The sequence below is a fragment of the Citrus sinensis genome, chromosome 3, assembly GCF_022201045.2.
Source record: "Citrus sinensis cultivar Valencia sweet orange chromosome 3, DVS_A1.0, whole genome shotgun sequence".
Taxonomy (NCBI): Eukaryota; Viridiplantae; Streptophyta; class Magnoliopsida; order Sapindales; family Rutaceae; genus Citrus; species Citrus sinensis.
Genome location: NC_068558.1, coordinates 7,561,192 through 7,580,368, shown reverse-complemented (window position 1 = coordinate 7,580,368; position 19,177 = coordinate 7,561,192). Strand labels below are relative to the sequence as shown.

General features: G+C 35.2%; 3 protein-coding genes across 3 annotated transcripts; all 3 read left to right on the top strand.

Annotated features, from left to right (window-relative positions):
• Positions 1 to 1,038: 1,038 nt before the first annotated feature.
• On the top strand, positions 1,039 to 2,895 carry LOC102630849 (eukaryotic translation initiation factor 5A-2). The gene is made up of 5 exons (XM_006477535.4): positions 1,039 to 1,263; positions 1,817 to 1,939; positions 2,037 to 2,093; positions 2,186 to 2,260; positions 2,505 to 2,895. Exons 1-5 carry the CDS (start codon positions 1,141 to 1,143, stop codon positions 2,607 to 2,609), a joined length of 483 nt encoding a protein of 160 aa, XP_006477598.2. The 5' UTR covers positions 1,039 to 1,140; the 3' UTR covers positions 2,610 to 2,895.
• A 138-nt stretch (positions 2,896 to 3,033) lies between these two features.
• Positions 3,034 to 6,099, top strand: LOC102627352 (uncharacterized). The gene is made up of 3 exons (XM_006494929.4): positions 3,034 to 3,812; positions 4,279 to 4,401; positions 5,630 to 6,099. Exons 1-3 carry the CDS (start codon positions 3,548 to 3,550, stop codon positions 5,785 to 5,787), a joined length of 546 nt encoding a protein of 181 aa, XP_006494992.2. The 5' UTR covers positions 3,034 to 3,547; the 3' UTR covers positions 5,788 to 6,099.
• A 5,048-nt stretch (positions 6,100 to 11,147) lies between these two features.
• On the top strand, positions 11,148 to 18,212 carry LOC102627065 (protein IMPAIRED IN BABA-INDUCED STERILITY 1-like). The gene is made up of 9 exons (XM_006494928.4): positions 11,148 to 12,520; positions 13,237 to 13,521; positions 13,875 to 14,192; positions 14,793 to 15,020; positions 15,404 to 15,501; positions 15,765 to 15,852; positions 15,951 to 16,484; positions 17,255 to 17,387; positions 17,698 to 18,212. The coding sequence occupies exons 1-9, from the start codon at positions 12,110 to 12,112 to the stop codon at positions 17,715 to 17,717; spliced, it is 2,115 nt and encodes a 704-aa protein (XP_006494991.2). The 5' UTR covers positions 11,148 to 12,109; the 3' UTR covers positions 17,718 to 18,212.
• The last annotated feature ends 965 nt before the right edge of the window (positions 18,213 to 19,177 follow it).

The window sequence follows — 19,177 nt, the reverse complement described above, 5'->3', positions numbered from 1 at the left end:
ATTGAGACATCAAAATGGTAGTTTGGCTGAGTTTTCCAAGCTGTTATGGAGGATTTAATCGCCAAAGAACATAGTACGTGAAAAAGCATTCTTTTTTACATCAACTGTTCCTCCTTTCATTCTCTCTAATCCATGGAGACATGATTTATATACAGATAAAGAACATTTTGGCACTAGGTGTTGCTGATCCCCATTGGAACTTGCCATAGCTGCAAGCTTGATATAAACAATTGCTCACCTACGCAGATACAAACGATGCGAAATAAATTACAAAAGTCTTTACATGTATTTTACTTATTTCTTTTATAATTCAACGCTAAGGATCCTCAATTACAAAATTTAATTTAGAACTTATCAACTACAAAAGATATAAGGTCTGTACACTTAGACTATACACGTTAATATATATTTTTAAAGTTAACAAAAAAATAATTAACTTTCATAAATAACATTAATTTTATAACGCTGGCTCATTTTAAAAAAATTAATTTATATTTTTTATCAGTTTTATCGAGTGTAAAGAAAAAAAATTGATAATACTAAATTTATTTTCTAGAGTCGAGCGAAGCGCGGTTTTATTTCCTAGTATTTAATTAACCTGACATCTTTACATAAGTTTACTAATATTTACATTACGACCACCAGTAATTTCATGGTCATGCAAGCGTTGGATTAAATAAATTAAATTAAAACAAGAAAAAGAAAACCCGCTTCCCCAGAAAAAATAAAAACTTTGTAATCGTTTACCATTCAGAATCCAAATAACTCATTCAAAAAAAAAAAAAAAAAGAATCCAAATAACAATCGAAACAAATATCTACGGTCTACAAATTTTTAATTTTTATATTAATTAAGTCAAAGGCACGCCAATACCAGCGTTGGTCGAACGCGATATTATCCATTTCATCCAAATCGGACCGTCACCGACCCATTAAATCAACGGCCCGAAATCCTTCAATTGGGCCCACTAAGAATTGAAACCCTAGAAACGAAAAACGACAGAAACACAAACACTATACATATAAAAGCCCGCATTTATAATTGCCTCCTCCGTCTCTCCCTCGCTCGGTCGCCCCCCAGGCTATCTCAAAATCTCGCTCAGTAAATCGGCCGAGTCGGAATCAGTCAGTGCTTAAAGCGATGTCGGACGAGGAGCATCACTTCGAGTCAAAGGCCGATGCCGGAGCCTCCAAGACTTACCCACAGCAAGCTGGTACCATCCGTAAGAACGGCTACATCGTCATCAAAAGCCGTCCCTGCAAGGTTTCTTTTCTATTACTTTTTATTTTAATTGGCTTTTATCTCTTTTTGTTTTCTCGGAATCCTATATTTCCTCGAGAAAATTTTATTTCTTTGCTTCCAATTATACATAAAATTAGGTATGATAATCCTGATGCATAATCGTTTATTCGTAGCTAGATTTTCCTGAAAATATGTTAATTTTTTTTCTTTTTTGCTATAAAATCCGTATGTCTTTGAATTATTCTACTTTGTTTAGTGCAAATTGTAGTGTAATTTGCTCGTTTGTTTTGAAGACATTTTAGTCCTTTTGATTGGAGGTCAATGTGAATAATCTCAATTTTAATCGCTTGTAAGAATAAATATTGTTAAGAGTTTAGTAAACTTTAAGGACTGGCCTTTAGCTTTTAGATATATACCAAGTGTAGTCTATTTTACTTAATATTGGTGATAGGATGTGGTAAATGGTTTTAGTTTAGTTTTAGTTTTTGCTTCAAGTGATGATGCTTGTTTTGTTAATTGAGACGATTACTTAGATTTAAATTTTCTTAACATTGCTCAACATTTAATTTAACAGGTTGTGGAAGTCTCCACCTCCAAGACTGGAAAGCACGGTCATGCTAAGTGCCACTTTGTTGGAATTGATATCTTCAGTGGAAAGAAGCTGGAAGATATTGTCCCCTCTTCTCATAACTGTGATGTATGAACCTTTTTTTCTTTTCCGGTCTTCTGTTAATTGTTGTTTAATCTCTCTCTATGTTGGAGAGTAGGTGTTTATGTGTTCTCTGCTTTTACAGGTTCCCCATGTCAACCGTACCGACTATCAGTTGATTGATATTTCTGAGGATGGATTTGTATGTTTGAGCCCTATCTTTTTCATTTGTTTCATTTCCTCAACTAAGTCTGTGTGCATATGTTCTCTTACTGCCTAAAATTAATTTTTCAGGTGAGTTTGCTGACTGAAAATGGGAACACCAAGGATGATCTGAGGCTCCCAACCGATGAGACTCTGCTGACCCAGGTCAATTGTTAACCCTTGTATTTCCTTGCTCTTAGTTTGATGTTTAATCTCCATTTTGTTGTTGAGGATACACTATTTAGATATTCCGATTATTCTCCGTGTTCAGTTTCATCTGCTTTTGAGTACTATATTTATTTGGTCACTTCTGCTATGTGCATGTTTGTGACTTTTTGGTCATGTGCTGTAATGGTCCTAGATATTTCTAGAATGTTTTCCTTCACGTACTTACACTGTCTGAATGCAGCTCAAGGACGGTTTTGCTGAGGGGAAGGACTTGGTTTTGACTGTCATGTCTTCAATGGGCGAGGAGCAGATCTGTGCCCTCAAGGATATTGGCCCAAAGTCGTAGTTGCGCGATATGTGATTATCTTCTGTGTCTGGTTGCATCTGTTTTTTGGAAAAATATTTTAATCATCTAGAGTTTGCCTTTAATATTTGTAGCGTCTTTGTTTTGTGGTGAGAATTGCAAGCTGCCTGGAATATGTAGTTCTTTTGATTGGCGGCTAAAAAATTTATGGTGTTCAATTTCTCTAATGAATTATAATGTTAGAAAGAAATCGTCTTTGTTATTTATATATGATTGGGGTGTTATTTGAGATTGACAAGAACAGCAAATGAGGATACAATTTGAATGATTTTGGTTGTTAAGGATCCACTTCATTTTTTTCTCTATCAAGCATTATTGTCTTGAGTTAATAGTTGTAATTGCCGGAAACTTTACGTTTTCTTTTTTTTTTTTTCTTCATTTTTTTAAAGAAATTATTTGTATTATTAAATAAGAACAAAGTACACTTCAGGAGTAGAATATGAATCTTAAGATTTTGGATTTTGGAGTCAAATTTTTTTTTTTTTGTTTCGCTCCTTAAATATGTAACTGAAATTAGCTGAAGTCAAAAATATAAAATCACATTTGAAGATATGAGCGAGACTCGAATCATCTACTTTAAAGTTATATTATATTATTAAATCAATAATATAATGCTAGTGATTTAACGCGATGAGTTTCATCACTGACTTTTAGTTACATGGTAAACATTGAACGACAGTTCGGTTGCAAGCGGAAAGATGTTATGACAAGGCGTCTAAAGTTTTGGATGTCATAAATGCTTGACGACACGTCGGTACCGGAGAGTGCCATAACCTTTTTTGGCAAAGAAAAAGCAGACGAATAACAACAGTTATTGCCAAGTTCAGCCCGGGCCTTGACAAAAAGATTAATAAATTAGCTGCCTTTTGATATAATTTCCCACTTTATTGAATAGACAATAGAGACGCAACAAAACCAGGATGAGTTCTTCTTCTTCTTCTTCTTCTTCTTCTTCATTACCGAATCGTTCCCGTAGCAGCAACAGTAACAACAGTAATGAGGAGAGACCAAGATACTTTGACGGGAAAGCTAAGAGCATGTGTTGGGCAAAGGCCGAAACGGTGCCGGGTCGTCACCCAGAGAGGTGGCGCAAAGATGCTGCTGGTAACATTGTCTGCAAGCGCTTCTGCAACTGCCACGGTTGCCTCTGCTTTGAGTACGATCACATTGTTCCCTTCTCCAAAGGTTCTCTCTTAACCATTTATCTGCCCTTTTAGCATTTTTCTGTCTGTTGGATTGGGTGGAATCAACTTTGCTTTTTTCCTCCAAAGTTTAGCTATTTAAGCTTCATTTTCAAATGTATCTGGGGATTCCGGTCTTGAAGTGGAGTAAGTGAGATTTTTTAGCTTGGTTGATTGATTGGTATGATGGTTTCGACTGTTATCAATGTTGGGGTTCTGTTCAGCTGAATTTTGAGCTTGTCATGATAGATGAGTGACATTGAGTAAGTGAACAAATTTGAGTAATGTTGAGAATTACGTTAATTGGGACCTACGAGTATTAGCGTAATTGAATTATGTGGAGTACTTCAGTCCGAATGTTGTTTTATTTAATTTTTATCAGTTTCTTTGTAATTGGCTATTAAGGTTATGATTGATTTATTTCAATTTGGTTTTTGAGATTGTTTGTTTAATTTGGGGTTGTGTTGTAGGTGGTGAATCTACAGCTGATAATTGTCAGATTCTTCAAACTAGGGTGAACAGGTTTAAATCAGACAAAGAACAGGTGGATGCGACTAAATTGAAAGGCTTTTCTTGTGACGTCAAGTTTACTGGTATATATGCCTTGTTCTCTTTTTTTTCTCTTGTAATGTAGTAAGTTTGTTTGGCTGGTATGTAAGTTGTTCTGTTTTCTGTCGTTCTCATGATGGATGGATATATTTGAATCAGAAACTACCTATATTCCAGGTTCAAAGACCTATTATTGTGGTGTGTTAGTGCATGAAATTAGTTAACCATGAATGATAGGCTATAGTCATATTTGAAAGATGGCATGAATGTTTGCGTGTTGAAGAGTCTGTCAATAGGTAAGGGCTGAGACTTGATGGTGTAAGACCAAGAATGGGGACAGGTTGAGCAAAAGATGGTGTTGAAATGTTTGTGATTCCCCTTGCCATTCTTCAGTCCTTCTTCATGGACAGATGAAACTGGCCTCTGTAGGCACTCTTCATCTACGAAAAAAATGGTCTTATTCAACTTTTCTAGGAAATATTTGCCTTTTTCCTTTTCAAAGATTTCATACTCGACTGCTCAAATGATCATTAAAGAAGCTATCATCTAACCACCGGGAAATGCTGATGGTGGTTTCAGTATAGCATTAAATACAACCCTACTCTAGAGAAGATACTATTATGAAATATATCAGGACGCTTCAATCGAGTACTACAACTTGAGGCTTGTATTGGTAGCCAAAGTGATCTGAGCTGAAATCGACCTTCTTTGGGCTCAAATTTAGTTCCAAGAATGTTGTGTAGGAGAAGTCCTGACTGATATATCTCCTTGTTTTGTATATAGAGTAAAGTGGTTAAGCTAGTAATTGTCTAGACCTGCGATCTTGTTGAATGTAACAATGTTCATGCCTCAGTAATCACACCATTCGTCACGGTTTACTGTTATTTTATGGTTGCCGTAGTGGTATCATGTATCTCAAGTGTCTGCATTAGTAATTAGCAGTGAAGTGCTTTATGTGTCTTGAGGCTTGGGCTTTGTTTTTTACCACAACCCCTCATTTTGAAACTCTATACTTCTCATAATGATAAGATGACCATCCATCTTTTGGGATCCCATGGATCCCATTTCGATACCCACATCCATAGATTGCTCAAATTTTGTAATGTATTCAATACAGCGCAGGAATATGATCTTTCAGTCATAGTTTATTTCACCATTATCAAATAGGCAGTTATTGCCTCGTGGCTTGCTATTTCATTGGAACAGTCATCTTGTAATTTACAACTTAAATTGATGAGCACCCTCCAAAACTCATATTCTTACAACTTGCAGATAAGGAACTTGACATAATTGAAATGGCTGTTTATGGGGATGTGATCCGACCAGGAAACCAGTGCCGTTGCAAAACCGTTGCAGAAATGCTTGGGCAATTCAAGTCCAAAGATCGCATGGCTGCTTGCAAACTGCCATATGATGGTGAATCATTGTAGCACACGAGGATCATGTATTCTGATGCATGATTCTTGATAGCTTAAATCACGTGCAGTCTGATTTTACATATTTGAGTCTTACGCAGAATGTAGGACATCATGATATACATTTTTCATGGGGTGTTGTGGATTCATTCTTCTCTCTTATTTGTTGACCTGACCAGGTTGGAGCATAATCTGGTTGGTCTCTTGGTCAGCCAGTCAATTGTATTTCCGGGGAAAAAAATTGTTCCATATCATATAACATATTGTTTAGTATATTGCATGTATGCCGAAGCCCTCAATAAAAGATGACTTGCTGTGCTCCAAACATTTTATTTGGCTCATAATTGATCTAATAGACAGGAATTCTTGTTAATCGCAGTTGTGGCACATGTTGTAATTCATTAATTTGGAGTCCTGCCTTGAATGTCACGGGAGCGGTCTTCACACTGTGTCATTAATCGTTAATCCAGAAAATGACCACTATGTACGCAACTGGATCTTCAACAGTTGCCGACAATACCAGACTGAGTAAAGCGGTAAATCAAGGAGTTGTCAAGCTGTTAAAATGGTTATGACTTTACACTGAAAGCTGACAAAAGCATCTAACAAGTGCTTAAAGTTTTTGCGAAAAACTGAAAGCTCAATTGTTGTCAGAGTCTTCTCTTTTCCAGAAGAGCCTCAAAAGTCATAACGGTGCTCCCGGCATATGAATAAACAACATTTGTGATCAAGATTGGACAAATTGACCACTGCTTCTTTGGATCCTGACTGGCCAACTTGTTTTCTGGGCATTTGTCTACGTCTGTAAAATGAAAAGAAAGTCGACCATTCCCCCTCTAACCAACCAACCAACCAACACACTGTGCCTAAAGTCTAAACAGAGTGAGGCTGGCCTTTTCACACTCTTCTGCATCATGTGCACTTCGATTAAGTCATTAAATGGGGTTTTGAATAGAAACTTCAAATATTGACTCATATCACTTCTTCTTCTTCTTCTTTTTTGTCCCTTTTCCCTCATTTTAAATTTGTCAATTAGATTTCAATGGTTTACCTAATAGTCCACTGCAATGAATTTATTGTAAATTGATCATAATGACTGTTATGAACTTGTTATTGATACTATCATCTATTTGCGGACGCGTTTATAAATTTTATGATAACATTGACATCTAGGCATTTCGAATATGAAAGAGAGAATAATGGCCTAAATTAACTTATCGGACTTTAGCAGACATTGTGTTCGATATCATTTTTAGGTTGTGGCACTTTATTCAAGTCTCATTTTCAGGATGGACCAAATGATGGTATTGGTAATTATAAACAATAATGACAGCACAAGCTGGCAAAGATTATTTTCTGTTAGGAGGCTTGATTATGCTGTGTTTCAGGCATTCATCCATTGACCTAAAATCACAGAAATGCAACAAGACAAGATAAGAATGAAGAATCAAACATTTAATATTGTTCTTTTTTCTCTAGTGGAGATGGTGGCTAATCATTTTTATAAGCACTACAAGTATGAAACCTAAAAAATATTTTGACTATTTGTGTTTAATGAAGAATCTCTATGCATTTAGCTATCAACTAATTTAACAATCAACACATAGATTGAACTAGTTGATGCTAGTCCTCTTATTTAACATTATTACGACCATGAATGCAATATAAATGCTTTCATCAACTAAATATGATAGTATTAAGCTAATTCAAAGTAGTGGCCTCTTGGTGTGATGAGGGAGGGATGAGTGAAGTTGTTGTGCAATGATTTTTAAATAGTCACCTCTAGACCTACCATTGACTTGTGCCACTGCTTTCATTTTTCTCTCTAAGTTAAACTTGATTTATGCTTATATACTATTTAATTTGGGCATGTTGGTCTTGGTAGGTTTTGAAAGCAGCTTTTACTAATACCCAAATTGTATTTTTCTTTTTTCTTTTTTTTATAAATAAAATAGTGTCTTTAAAAATCTTGAGCCCCAAGGAAGTGCTTGAAATCCGAAAGACATGGACAGAGAAAAATCCATTAAATTGTTTATGGTCGCGCATGAAAATTGAAATGCAGATCTATTTCATGGAGAAAACAAATTCCTCAAGTTTGCCTTTAGGGAGTTTATATATATTGTTGTATCATTGAACTTATGGTAGTCTGGTGAAAAATTCACTCCCTAGTAGTATAAGAGTACGTTTGGGAATTGAGATTGAGGTTGGACAGTTATAAGTTAAAAGGTACAGTACTAAAGTGTTTGGTAAACACTAGTTATTATAGCTTGGAAACTACGTTGATATGATTTTTTACTTATATAATGAAAAAGAGTAATGATATAGTAACAAATTCTTGTATAAACTTATTTTATACAAACTGATGTGGCATGTTAAAATTGGTTGAATTAAATATTTATTGGCATTAATTCATGATTTATTTTTATTATTTTATATTTTTGCTCAACCCATGAATTAATGCCATATCAATTTGTACAAGATAAGTTTGTATAAGAATTTGTGACTGTATCATCACTCAATGAAAAATCTATTATATCTTTAATAATTTTATCAAAATTATTATTTAAAATTTACATTTACTATATATTACTAACTTTTATTTCATCGTTACAGTTTTTTTTCCACAGTTATTTTGGGTTATGCTGCAGATGAAATTGATTTCGATTGGTTCCAATGATTTTTCGATTGTAAAATCTTAATGATATTATAATTTTAATTTTAAAAAGAAGTTTTAATGCAATCCTGTATCTTAGATAATTGAAGCTCTTCTTTTAATGGGTGAATGGAGATGGCTTCTAGTTTTATTCTTTGTTTGTTGTTTTTTTTTTTAAAAAAAAAGATCTTTTAATAAACAAACCAAAAGAAAAAGTTGCCGTAAAAGGAGGGGAAAAATTAAAAAACTATTAAACGTTAAAGCACTTATTAAACTATTATACTTAAACAAAAGATTCAAAAAAAAAAAAAAAAGGCAAGACAAAGGTGTGTGTTGCAACTTAATTGGTTTAAGAAAATCTCTTAAATTATCTTTAAAAAATAAAGAGCTTGATGGTAATTGGCGGTTCTTAAAAGAACTCTTGATAGATATCTTTCTAAAAATCATCACAGATATTCTATTGACATAAAAAAAAAAAAAAGTAATTTTTCTTATTTAAGGGAAATATTGTCACAAAATAACCCGAAAAAAGTACTTGTATCTGCAAAGTATTCGGATAGTACTTTTATGGATCAAGATGGTTAAAACGGAGCAAAATGGATATTTAGTCATACTTAACAGTTAACAATTTGTTTAAAGGGTTCTTTTGGGGCAATGATAATTTGAGTGCTTTTGTACTACAAGAGGGATCTTGATTAAGATCATGGGGAGCAGCAATTATGGTTCAATACAAAGAGTGGGAGTAGTGGAGACACACATCACATGCAAAAGTGCTTTTGAAAAAAGCACTTTTACTATGGCAACACCACCCAAGTGAAAGGATAGCTAGCGGATACTTAAAAATTTAGTAAAATTGTTACTTAAGAATTTATTAACTAAAGAATCGACATTGTTAGTTGGTAGATCAACATCGCAACTAAGGGTTTTTATCCAATCCTCCTGTTCATTATATTGCAAATATTCAGAAAGCAAAATAAGGTGAGGATTAAGGACAAAAATGAAGTAAAATTTTCATTTTAAATAACAAAAAAAATTGAGTCAACCAAATTTAGCATTTGGTCGTTAAAGAATAAAAAAATTGAGCTCAAGCTTTGACTATTAACCCTCTCTTACAGTACAATTTTTTGCCCGTAAGGTACTACTACCTTATGTGAACTGTGGTTCTTTGTTCACTTTGCATATAATACATAAAACATCTAAATGTGCTTTTAAATTTTGCAGCTTTATTTGTGCTTGTTGTAATCTTCTATATTTTAAGTGCAAATTTTATGCCCCAGTTGCACTTTGGGCACCTAGAATTTGCAAAATTAATTTAGGCATTGTTTGGTATTGCCTGTGAGCGACTATATATTAATTTAAGTGTGTGATAAAAATTTATTGTTATAATTTAGAAATTAAGTTAATTTTATCCTACACTTATACAATAAAAAACTTATAATATCTTTTATTATTTTATCAACATCATTATTTTTAAATAATATTTACTACACGTTATTATTTTTTTTTTCATAACTACAACTTTTTTTTAATAACAATTATAATTTCTAATATACTTCACCTCAATGCCAAACATAACTGTTTTAATAAGCAGCTAGATATGCAGTGTAATTTTATAATTCTTGTAATGTTAAGATTATGAATTAATCTTAACAACATCACGTAATACTATCACTTACTTTAAGGTTTACTTTAAGGTTAATGGTGCATGACTATAGAGTTCCAACCTAGTCTCTTACAAATTTTCTATTTTAAGATTATAAATTCTCATTCCATAGATAAAATCACTATGGAACAATAGTTTTGGTAACAAAAGTCCAGTTGGATAAAAAAAGATAAAAGAGAAAGTGAGAATTAAAGGACTAAATAAAGGTATTTTGATCGGTCTCTCTGTGAAAATTAAGGCTGCTAGCGTTATCTAATCTCTGTCAGAAAGCAAATCACCAGTCCCAATCAATTCAGAGGATCCCAACATCTCAAAAAAGCCATTTAAAGAAAGAAAACAATAAAAAAAATGGTCAGTTGTCCCTATGAACATACCTAAAGTTTGCATGGCGTTAGATGTAGATATTATTTTCCATTAAAGTTGGCACCAAAATATGAAATCAACAGAGTGGGAAATGGGACAAAGGTCTTAATCAAGGAAGAAAATAGTTTGCACCAACAAAATATGAAGGAAAATAGAGATATTATGGAAATGAAAAATGGTGTTAATAATCTACCCTAATAAAGAAACAAAAATCTAGCATAGAGATGCTTTGTCAAAAATCCTCTTTCGATCTAGTAAAGTAGACCCTCCAATCAAACAGCTCATTTCCAATTTTCCATGGACCACAATCCACAGACCCTGATATGTAAATGTAAGTAATGAAGTAAAAGAAGCTAAAAGTGTCAGAAATGGAATTTGAAAAAAAAAAAAAAGCTGTGAAATTATAAAATAAAATTTAAAAAAAAACAGTAAACATTATAACCATTATTGCCTTTCCCTTATTCAAGTTTTCTACTTTCTTCTCTCCATTCTCTGGTCATAAAACCCTCTGACCCCCCCACCCCCACTCCCCCTCTATTGTCACTTTCCTACATTCTCTCACCCCTATACCCATCCCTAATTTCCTATTACAACTACATGAATGTGAAAATGAAATCAAACCCTAATTTTCAAATTTTAAAAAGGAAACCCCACAAAGCCAATCATAAAGGAAAACTCACCAAATTTCAAACTGTGCCAGCGCATTCAGATTTTGCAAAGTCATTCCCCCACTCTCATGCCCATCACAACACACACACACACACACACACAATATAATACAAATCTTATAATCAACATTGTTGTTTCAGTCAGTACTGATTTGATTCATAATGCTATTTATATTATAGTGAACGATACTATTATACGTAGTGGTTGTTCAATTGTTCAGATTTCTAACCATATTTTTATAGTAAAATTAGGACGTAATAATCAAGTATTACAAAATCTTGAATCTTTGTCTGGGCAGGTATGAAAACGAAAACAAAATTAGCAATAAAAACAAAAACAGAGAATAAAAGTCACCAGAAAGAAAAAAAAATACAAATTATAATTAATAATAATTCCCATAAATATTAAAAAAAGATTGCACCCCACGAAATTGGATAAATCTACGCGCTGATTACGCTGGGATTCAGTTGTGGGTTGGTTTTTTGGAAAATTTCATGCGGCTGCTGGCTGCTTCTGCCATTAAAGCTCCTCTGTAAGCTTGCTGTGACAGCCTCAGGGCCTCAGCCACTCCCTCCGCAATTCCCGCCCCAAACAGCCAAAATTTTCTCTCATTTTCATTTCTCATTTTTCCAACATTCAAGCAATTTTTTTTTTCTTCAAGAAAAAAAAAAAAAAACAAAACAAAACAAAAAGAAAAAAGAAAGTGACAAAAACAAATTCACATAACAGTCTCTCATTTTCTATCTTTAGCCAAATCGCTATAAAACCACCACAACACCCCCCCACAATTTTAATCTTACGTTCTACGCCTTTCCGATTATCACCACCCAAATCCCCACATTTTTCGCCAAAGAGGGAAAGAAGTAAAAGGAAGGGGAGATTTTGTTTACTCGGACCCGGATCCGGATCCGGGTCGATCTCTTCTTTCCCGCCAAAAGGGGGTTTATCTAACCGGAATCGGATGCTTCGGTAATTTTTTTTCCTAGCAAATGGGTTGTGTGAGTTCGAAGCAGGCGGTGTCGGTGACGCCGGCGCTGGACGTCTCCGGCGGGTTCCGCGGAGGGGACGTGGCGGAGGCGGGTGGCGCTGGAGACAATTCGGGTCGGATCCGGGTCGGAAATGGTAGCGGTAGTAGGAATAGTAGGGGGAGTAGTAATAGGAAGAAGGGTAGCAAGGGTGAGTTCGGGGTGGCGGTGAGTTGCGGTGGGAGCGAGTTGGGTGAGTCGGGTCGGGCGAGTTCGAATAGCGAGTCGTTGAGTTTTAGGCTGGGCAATTTGCACAAGTACATTGAAGGTGAGCAGGTTGCGGCTGGCTGGCCGGCTTGGCTCAGTGCCGTTGCCGGTGAAGCCATTCAGGGTTGGGTCCCGCTTCGAGCCGATGCTTTTGAGAAACTAGAAAAGGTTGCTCTTTTTTTTTTTGGCTTATATTAAAAAATTTACTCATTTAATGTTTAGTTTATTGACATTGTAATTCTTTGTAGCGAAAAAACAAAATATTAATGTATTTATTATTTTTTGTTGCTTTTTGTTGGGTAAATGATATTTTTGAGAACAAATGTGAAAAGTAATTTTTTTCTTTTTTGGTTGGGGGGGGGGGGATTTTCAAGTTCTGACAATTTTTAGTGCTGAGAAAATTTGATTCACAGTTGCTTCAGTATGCAATGTGATAGCTGTAAAGGAGCTAAAAAAAAAATTGTTTGCTTTTGCTCCAATTTTAAGAAAATTGCTGGTTGTTGAAGGGACAATGTACTGTTTATCTTCTTGTCTAATTTTTTTCTGTTTGATTGGTAGCCTTCGTCTCATTCGATCAGCTGCTCTGTTTGTTTCATTCAGAAAAAGACTTGAAACAACTTATTTGCTTTGTTTTTTCTGCTGTAAAACTTCACCGTCTTTGCTTGGAATTAAAATAATTCAGGAATGCACTGTGAGCTGACAGATTCTAAATCTTTTACTAACCAGTCTCAAGTTTCGTGGAATGGTGCTTTTTGATTTGATTTATTCATTATGGTTTGCTTTCTGATTTTAGTTTTCAATTCAGTGGATGTTATGAAATTTAACATTGCTCTTGCAACGTTAACAAGACGACAGATGGTATTGATTTTGAATTGCTTTAACAGATTGGACAAGGTACATATAGTAGTGTGTTTCGAGCACGTGACCTTGATACTGGGAAAATTGTTGCTTTGAAGAAGGTGCGGTTTGACAATTTTGAGCCTGAGAGTGTTCGATTTATGGCCAGAGAGATTCTGATTTTGAGAAGACTCGACCATCCGAACATCATAAAGTTGGAGGGTCTAATTACTTCTAGATTGTCATGTAGCATATATCTTGTATTTGAGTACATGGAACATGATATTACTGGACTTTTATCCTGCCCTGACATCAAGTTCAGCGAGGCACAGGTTTGTTTATTTGCTTTTATTGATAAAGTGTATAGCTTTGCAGAAATGGTGGTATTTAGAGCCATAGGCGAGTGAGATTTTGAAAGCATCCTTTTAACTTTTTGTGAAATTTGTTTCATTGGTTAATTATAAAATGGAGATGATAGATTATTTAAATTCATTTAAGAAACCTTAGCGTTAACTTGTCATCATCTATGGGAATTTGAGAACACACATAGACTTGAATTGATTCTATAGTTATTGGTAAATGACGACATTTTTTTTTTCCCTTGTGGTACTCAAATGCCACCCGAACAAGTTAGTTTCTTGCTTGCTCTGATATTTGGGGATAAAATTGATTTTTATTTTTGTAGATTAAATGCTACATGAACCAATTATTACATGGACTTGAGCATTGTCATTCACGGGGTGTTCTGCATCGGGACATTAAAGGATCAAATCTTCTGGTGAACAATGAAGGAGTCCTCAAGTTGGCCGACTTTGGATTGGCAAACTTCTCTAATACTGGACATCGACAACCCTTAACCAGTCGTGTTGTGACTTTATGGTATCGTCCACCCGAACTTTTGCTTGGCGCCACAGATTATGGACCGTCTGTGGATCTTTGGAGTGTTGGCTGTGTGTTTGCAGAACTTCTCATAGGGAAACCCATCCTTCAAGGGAGAACGGAGGTAATATACTAATTAAAGTATGCGGAATTTTATTGTTCTTCATCTTAGTCATTTTGATATTTTGATGACTAGTGTCTTCTTGTTGAATGTCAAGTCTTTTTGTTAAAAAAATGTAATTTCAGTGGAAATGAATTAGTTGCCTCCTAAGGATGGCAAAGAAAGAGAATAAAGATCTACTACTGGAAAATGAATGGTTTGCACGCTGCACATAATCACAATCTAACTATGGGTGCATTTAATATTTGGTCCGTATGTGGCTGGGTGACTATAATGTCCTAGTCAGCTAATGATGTAGGAAAGACTTTTTCTGCATTATTTCCAGTGGCGTTTTGTTCCAATGAACATGAACCGTCTCCATTGAGGCAGCTTGTGATTATCATAATTTAATTAGAACGTTGGGGTACATGTCTACAAGCAGCATTGATTTCTATTTCTTTTGATTTTATGATTTTATATTGTAGTTTTTGCTAGTATTAGTTTGAAATGCATTTTTTGAGGTGCTCAGATAAGCTGTTTTGTAATGCATTCCCATACATATTTAGACTAATTTACATTGTTTCTACCCAAGTTTTTATTGGGATGCTAATGTTTCACCAACAGGTAGAACAACTACACAAAATTTTCAAGCTTTGTGGGTCCCCACCTGATGATTACTGGAAAAAATCAAAACTTCCTCATGCTACTCTGTTCAAACCACAACAACCTTATGACAGTAGTCTTCGAGAAACATTCAAAGATTTGCCCACAACTGCCGTGAACCTGATAGAAACTTTACTTTCAGTAGAGCCATACAAGCGTGCAACTGCCTCTGCAGCCCTAGCATCTGAGGTGATTTTTTTATGATAGTGTGATTACGCAATCTACTCTGAAATTTTTATTTGCTGTCTCCCAGATGACTCTGATTCATTCAGCATATGTGAAAGTGTATTTATACTATCCCATTCATTATCCTATTGTCCTGAAAACTCAGTGTTTTTGTTAGTGATTTCGTATTCATCAGAAATGAGCTATTTCTTTGCCCAACCTTTAAATACTTCTCTTAATTTTGTACTTTCTACCTAGTTCCTCACAATTACCAGCAACTTTTTGCCATATCAATGGCAATGTAAAAGCAGCATTACTTGCAATTTTTGCACCTTTGTTTAGCTTTACGATGCACCACTAGGACATTTACAAATTACAATGCCGTATTTTCTGCCCACAATTTTCAGTATTTCTCAACAAAGCCTTATGCTTGCGATCTGTCAAGTTTGCCAATATATCCACCAAGCAAAGAGATTGATGCAAAACATCGTGAAGATGCACGCAGGTTAGAATTTCTCTCTTTTTCTTTGTAGGGGATAAGAAAAATGTTTCTATAAACATTCTTGATGTAACACAAGCTATCTCGTACCTGTCACAATCATATTCAGTTTAACTCTTCCATATTCAGTATAAGAACAACTTGCTTTAGCTTGATTTTGATTAATCTGCCAAAATGTGATCCTGCTCTTACTGCATCTTTCATATTACACACTAATAGTGAATTATTATTCTTTCAACATGTATTGATATTTGCTACTGGCATTTCAGGAAAAAGGTTGGTGGAAGAGTTCGTGGAGCTGAGACAAGAAAGACTACACGAAAATCCCATGGAATGAGTAAATTGGCACCGGTAGAGGTCTGTTAATATACGTGTTTTTATGTGTTCAGATAGCTGTGCATGTGCTACTAACGAAGAATAAATTTCTTATTGTTAAACATTTTTTCTACTTGTAGGATGTGGCAGTGCGGACTCAGTTTGCTAAAAAAATTAACGGACATAGTTTGCATATTTTGAAAGATGATGAGTTGTCTGGTAGGGAAGTTCAAAAGCCATTAGTTGATAACAGGGAAGAGGCTTCCCATGTAAAAAACGCCTCGCATGGAGACATTCCCTTTTCTGGCCCATTACAAGTTTCTACATCAAGTGGCTTTGCATGGGCAAAAAGACGAAAAGATGATGCATCCATAAGATCTCATACTCGGTCTACATCAAGAGGTCAGGTTATAAATGCCTTAGAACCTTCTGCAGCATTGCATACAAGAAATAATTACGATTCAAGAAAACACGAAAATGGGGATATTATAAATGGAAGCCGCACAGATTCTCGAGGCCATGATTCATTGGAAGCTGTGAAGATTGCTATGCTTAATCAATGGAGCCAGCTTGAGCGTCCAGATTCGTTTGATGCTTCAGATGGATACCATTCGCAGGAACTATCATTGGCACTTTATCAAAGAGAGGAAATGGCAACCAAGAGAAATAATTTGGTACGTTTGTAAATTTTACAACTACAAATGAGATTGAAATTTGCTTTTAGCATCTAATACTGATTTTCAAACTTTGTTGAAAACAAGTGATTATTGGTTGCAACATTGCAATGTTCATATGAAGAAGCTTGTAACATTCCTTACTTTTGTGCTGTTACCATTACTAAAGCAGCTCAAGTGAAAAAGCCACTTAAAGTAAATGGTGCAGTTTTGGAATGAAGAAAGGTGCTTAGTAAAACAATAAAGGAGAACAAAGCAGTCAAATATCTATTTTATTAGTGTTTTTGATATCTAGAACTAGGGAGTGCCCTAAGTTAGGTGCCATAAAGAGGACTATGGTGAGATCTGTGAGGATATGGCACTGGTGCAGATGGTGGCTGAGGCAGTTTTGAGTTGGGCACGTTACCAGTGTCAGCTTAACGGGGACAGTGTTGGTGGTTGTGGTGTAAAATTTATCGCGATTCCAGGAACATATGCTTAAAATTTGTAGTTTTTTTGGAAATTTAAACTACTTGCCTTGGAAGATCCTCAATAGAATTTCAAAAACTTTGCCAAAAACAAGAAATAAATACTTGGGCATAGCTCACATATATTTTATTTTTCTGTTTGAAAAGAAAAATATATTGGGAAACAATGTCCAAAGTAACTAGAATAAGTAAATGGTTTTGGCATTTTGCATTTTTCTTCATTTATTTATATATTTACTTTCTTCCAGAAATAAATGTTAAATTCATTTTAATATTCTCCTGTTGTTATTGGTGCTGATTCAGGGTTTTCAAGATCAAGGAGAGAAGGTTGAATTTTCTGGACCTTTGTTATCTCAATCACATAGAATTGATGAACTCTTAGAAAGACACGAGCGCCAGATCCGTCAGGCAGTTAGGAAGTCTTGGTTCCAAAGAGGTAATTATAACAATGCATTAGTGTCTGTTGGTATTGATTATTATTAGGAAGCATGCGGTGATTTTAGTCCAAGCAGAAAACCTAACTGAATAATGAGAAATAATTGACTTTAAGGGGACAAGATATGGCCATGCCATTATTTTCAATTATGACTTTGAATGCTACTATTGTAGTGATTTAAGGGACATCAGCTGGAGTTATAATGAGATGGCAGTTATTACAAATACACAGCATAATGCTGAACTCACACTCTTGGAACAATCATCATTGTCAGCAACTTAATATAATAGTGATATCTTTTGATTTGCAGGTAAGAAATTTAGGAAGTGATTGTCAGATATCCTCTGCTATGAGCAAAGTTGAGAAAGAGAAGAAACATGGAACAGGAAACCGGATGCTAGCGACCTCAACCACGAAGAGAACCAAGTGTCCCGAGTTTTCATACCCAGCAATCACACAAACAAAAACAAACATCAAATGGAATGAACAACCAGTTTTGTAGACTCATACAAACTTGATCTGAGGAGACACGAAAAAGTACAAGTTTTTGAAAGCTACTGCATATTGAAATTCACAGCCATATAAAAAAGAAAAGAGGAAAAGAATTGACCCAGAGTGGTGGCTCACTTCTTTGAATCAACAACCTAATATGTAGTTTAGTTTCAGTTTTACCCTCCTATCAAAACCAAAAGTTTCTCCTCTTTCTTATTCTTCTCCAGTGTTTTCTCAGATAGATGCATTGTGTATCTCACTTTGCTTGTATATATCATCGGTAAATTGATAATTGATATTCGATCCTGGAAGTGTCCATTTATATGTTTTTTATTCATAAAGCATGTGGCAATGGCATTGATCCCGAAATTGATGGGTACTACTTGATCATGTTTCCAACTTTTAGGACAGACAGCCACCAACTAGATGAACAATAAACCACTGTTTTTCTCACACTTGTTGAATAGGAGCTTGAGTAACTTGTGCCGATTAGGCCCTTTATGTGCAAAAGAGGATGGCGATCTTGTGCCTCAACTTCAACTTGGCTAAATATCAAATCAGATACTTTGGACATGGGTGTGTGTCTCAAATGGCAACCACCACCTCGGCCTAACCTCAAAGTGATGTCGACATATTGGGCCTTTTGTCCTTGCCTATATGCTACGGGCATATGACTGTTGCTAGCACTGCTCAAAGGTTAATTTATTACTCAAATCTGTCCATTTCAATTCATTAGCTGCCTTGCCAGCGTCCACTCATGCAGAACAAATAGAACATAACAGTTTTTGGAAGTGATGGAATGCGGCAACATACATCCATCTAATTCACTCTATACTGACAATTGCGAAAACTTTTTGAGTACTCTCGATGTATGTATCGTACTCTCAATGTATGTATCACTTTTTCATTGTATTCATGTCAGGTATGCGCATATACTCTTTCGTGATTGGTTTGATAGGGCACAGCGCGAGCAGCGGGCAAGTGCTTGGCAGGCCAACAGCCCAGTGAACTGGGCGAGGCACTCGAAGAAAGGGGGACACGCACTGAGCAAGTACGAGAAATTGGCCCCGTACATGTTAGAATCAAACAAGGGTGGGTGACTGGGCGTACACATTGTGAGTACTCAATATTTTTTGTTAGGGTTAAGCTGTTATGGTGATTGCTTGGTAAAAATGAGTAATTACCAAACTCTTTTTAAGCAATTTAAAGCATGTTATTACTTAGAGTATATATATATATATATATATATATATATATATATATATATATACCTAAATCATATGTGAATCAGTTTTAAA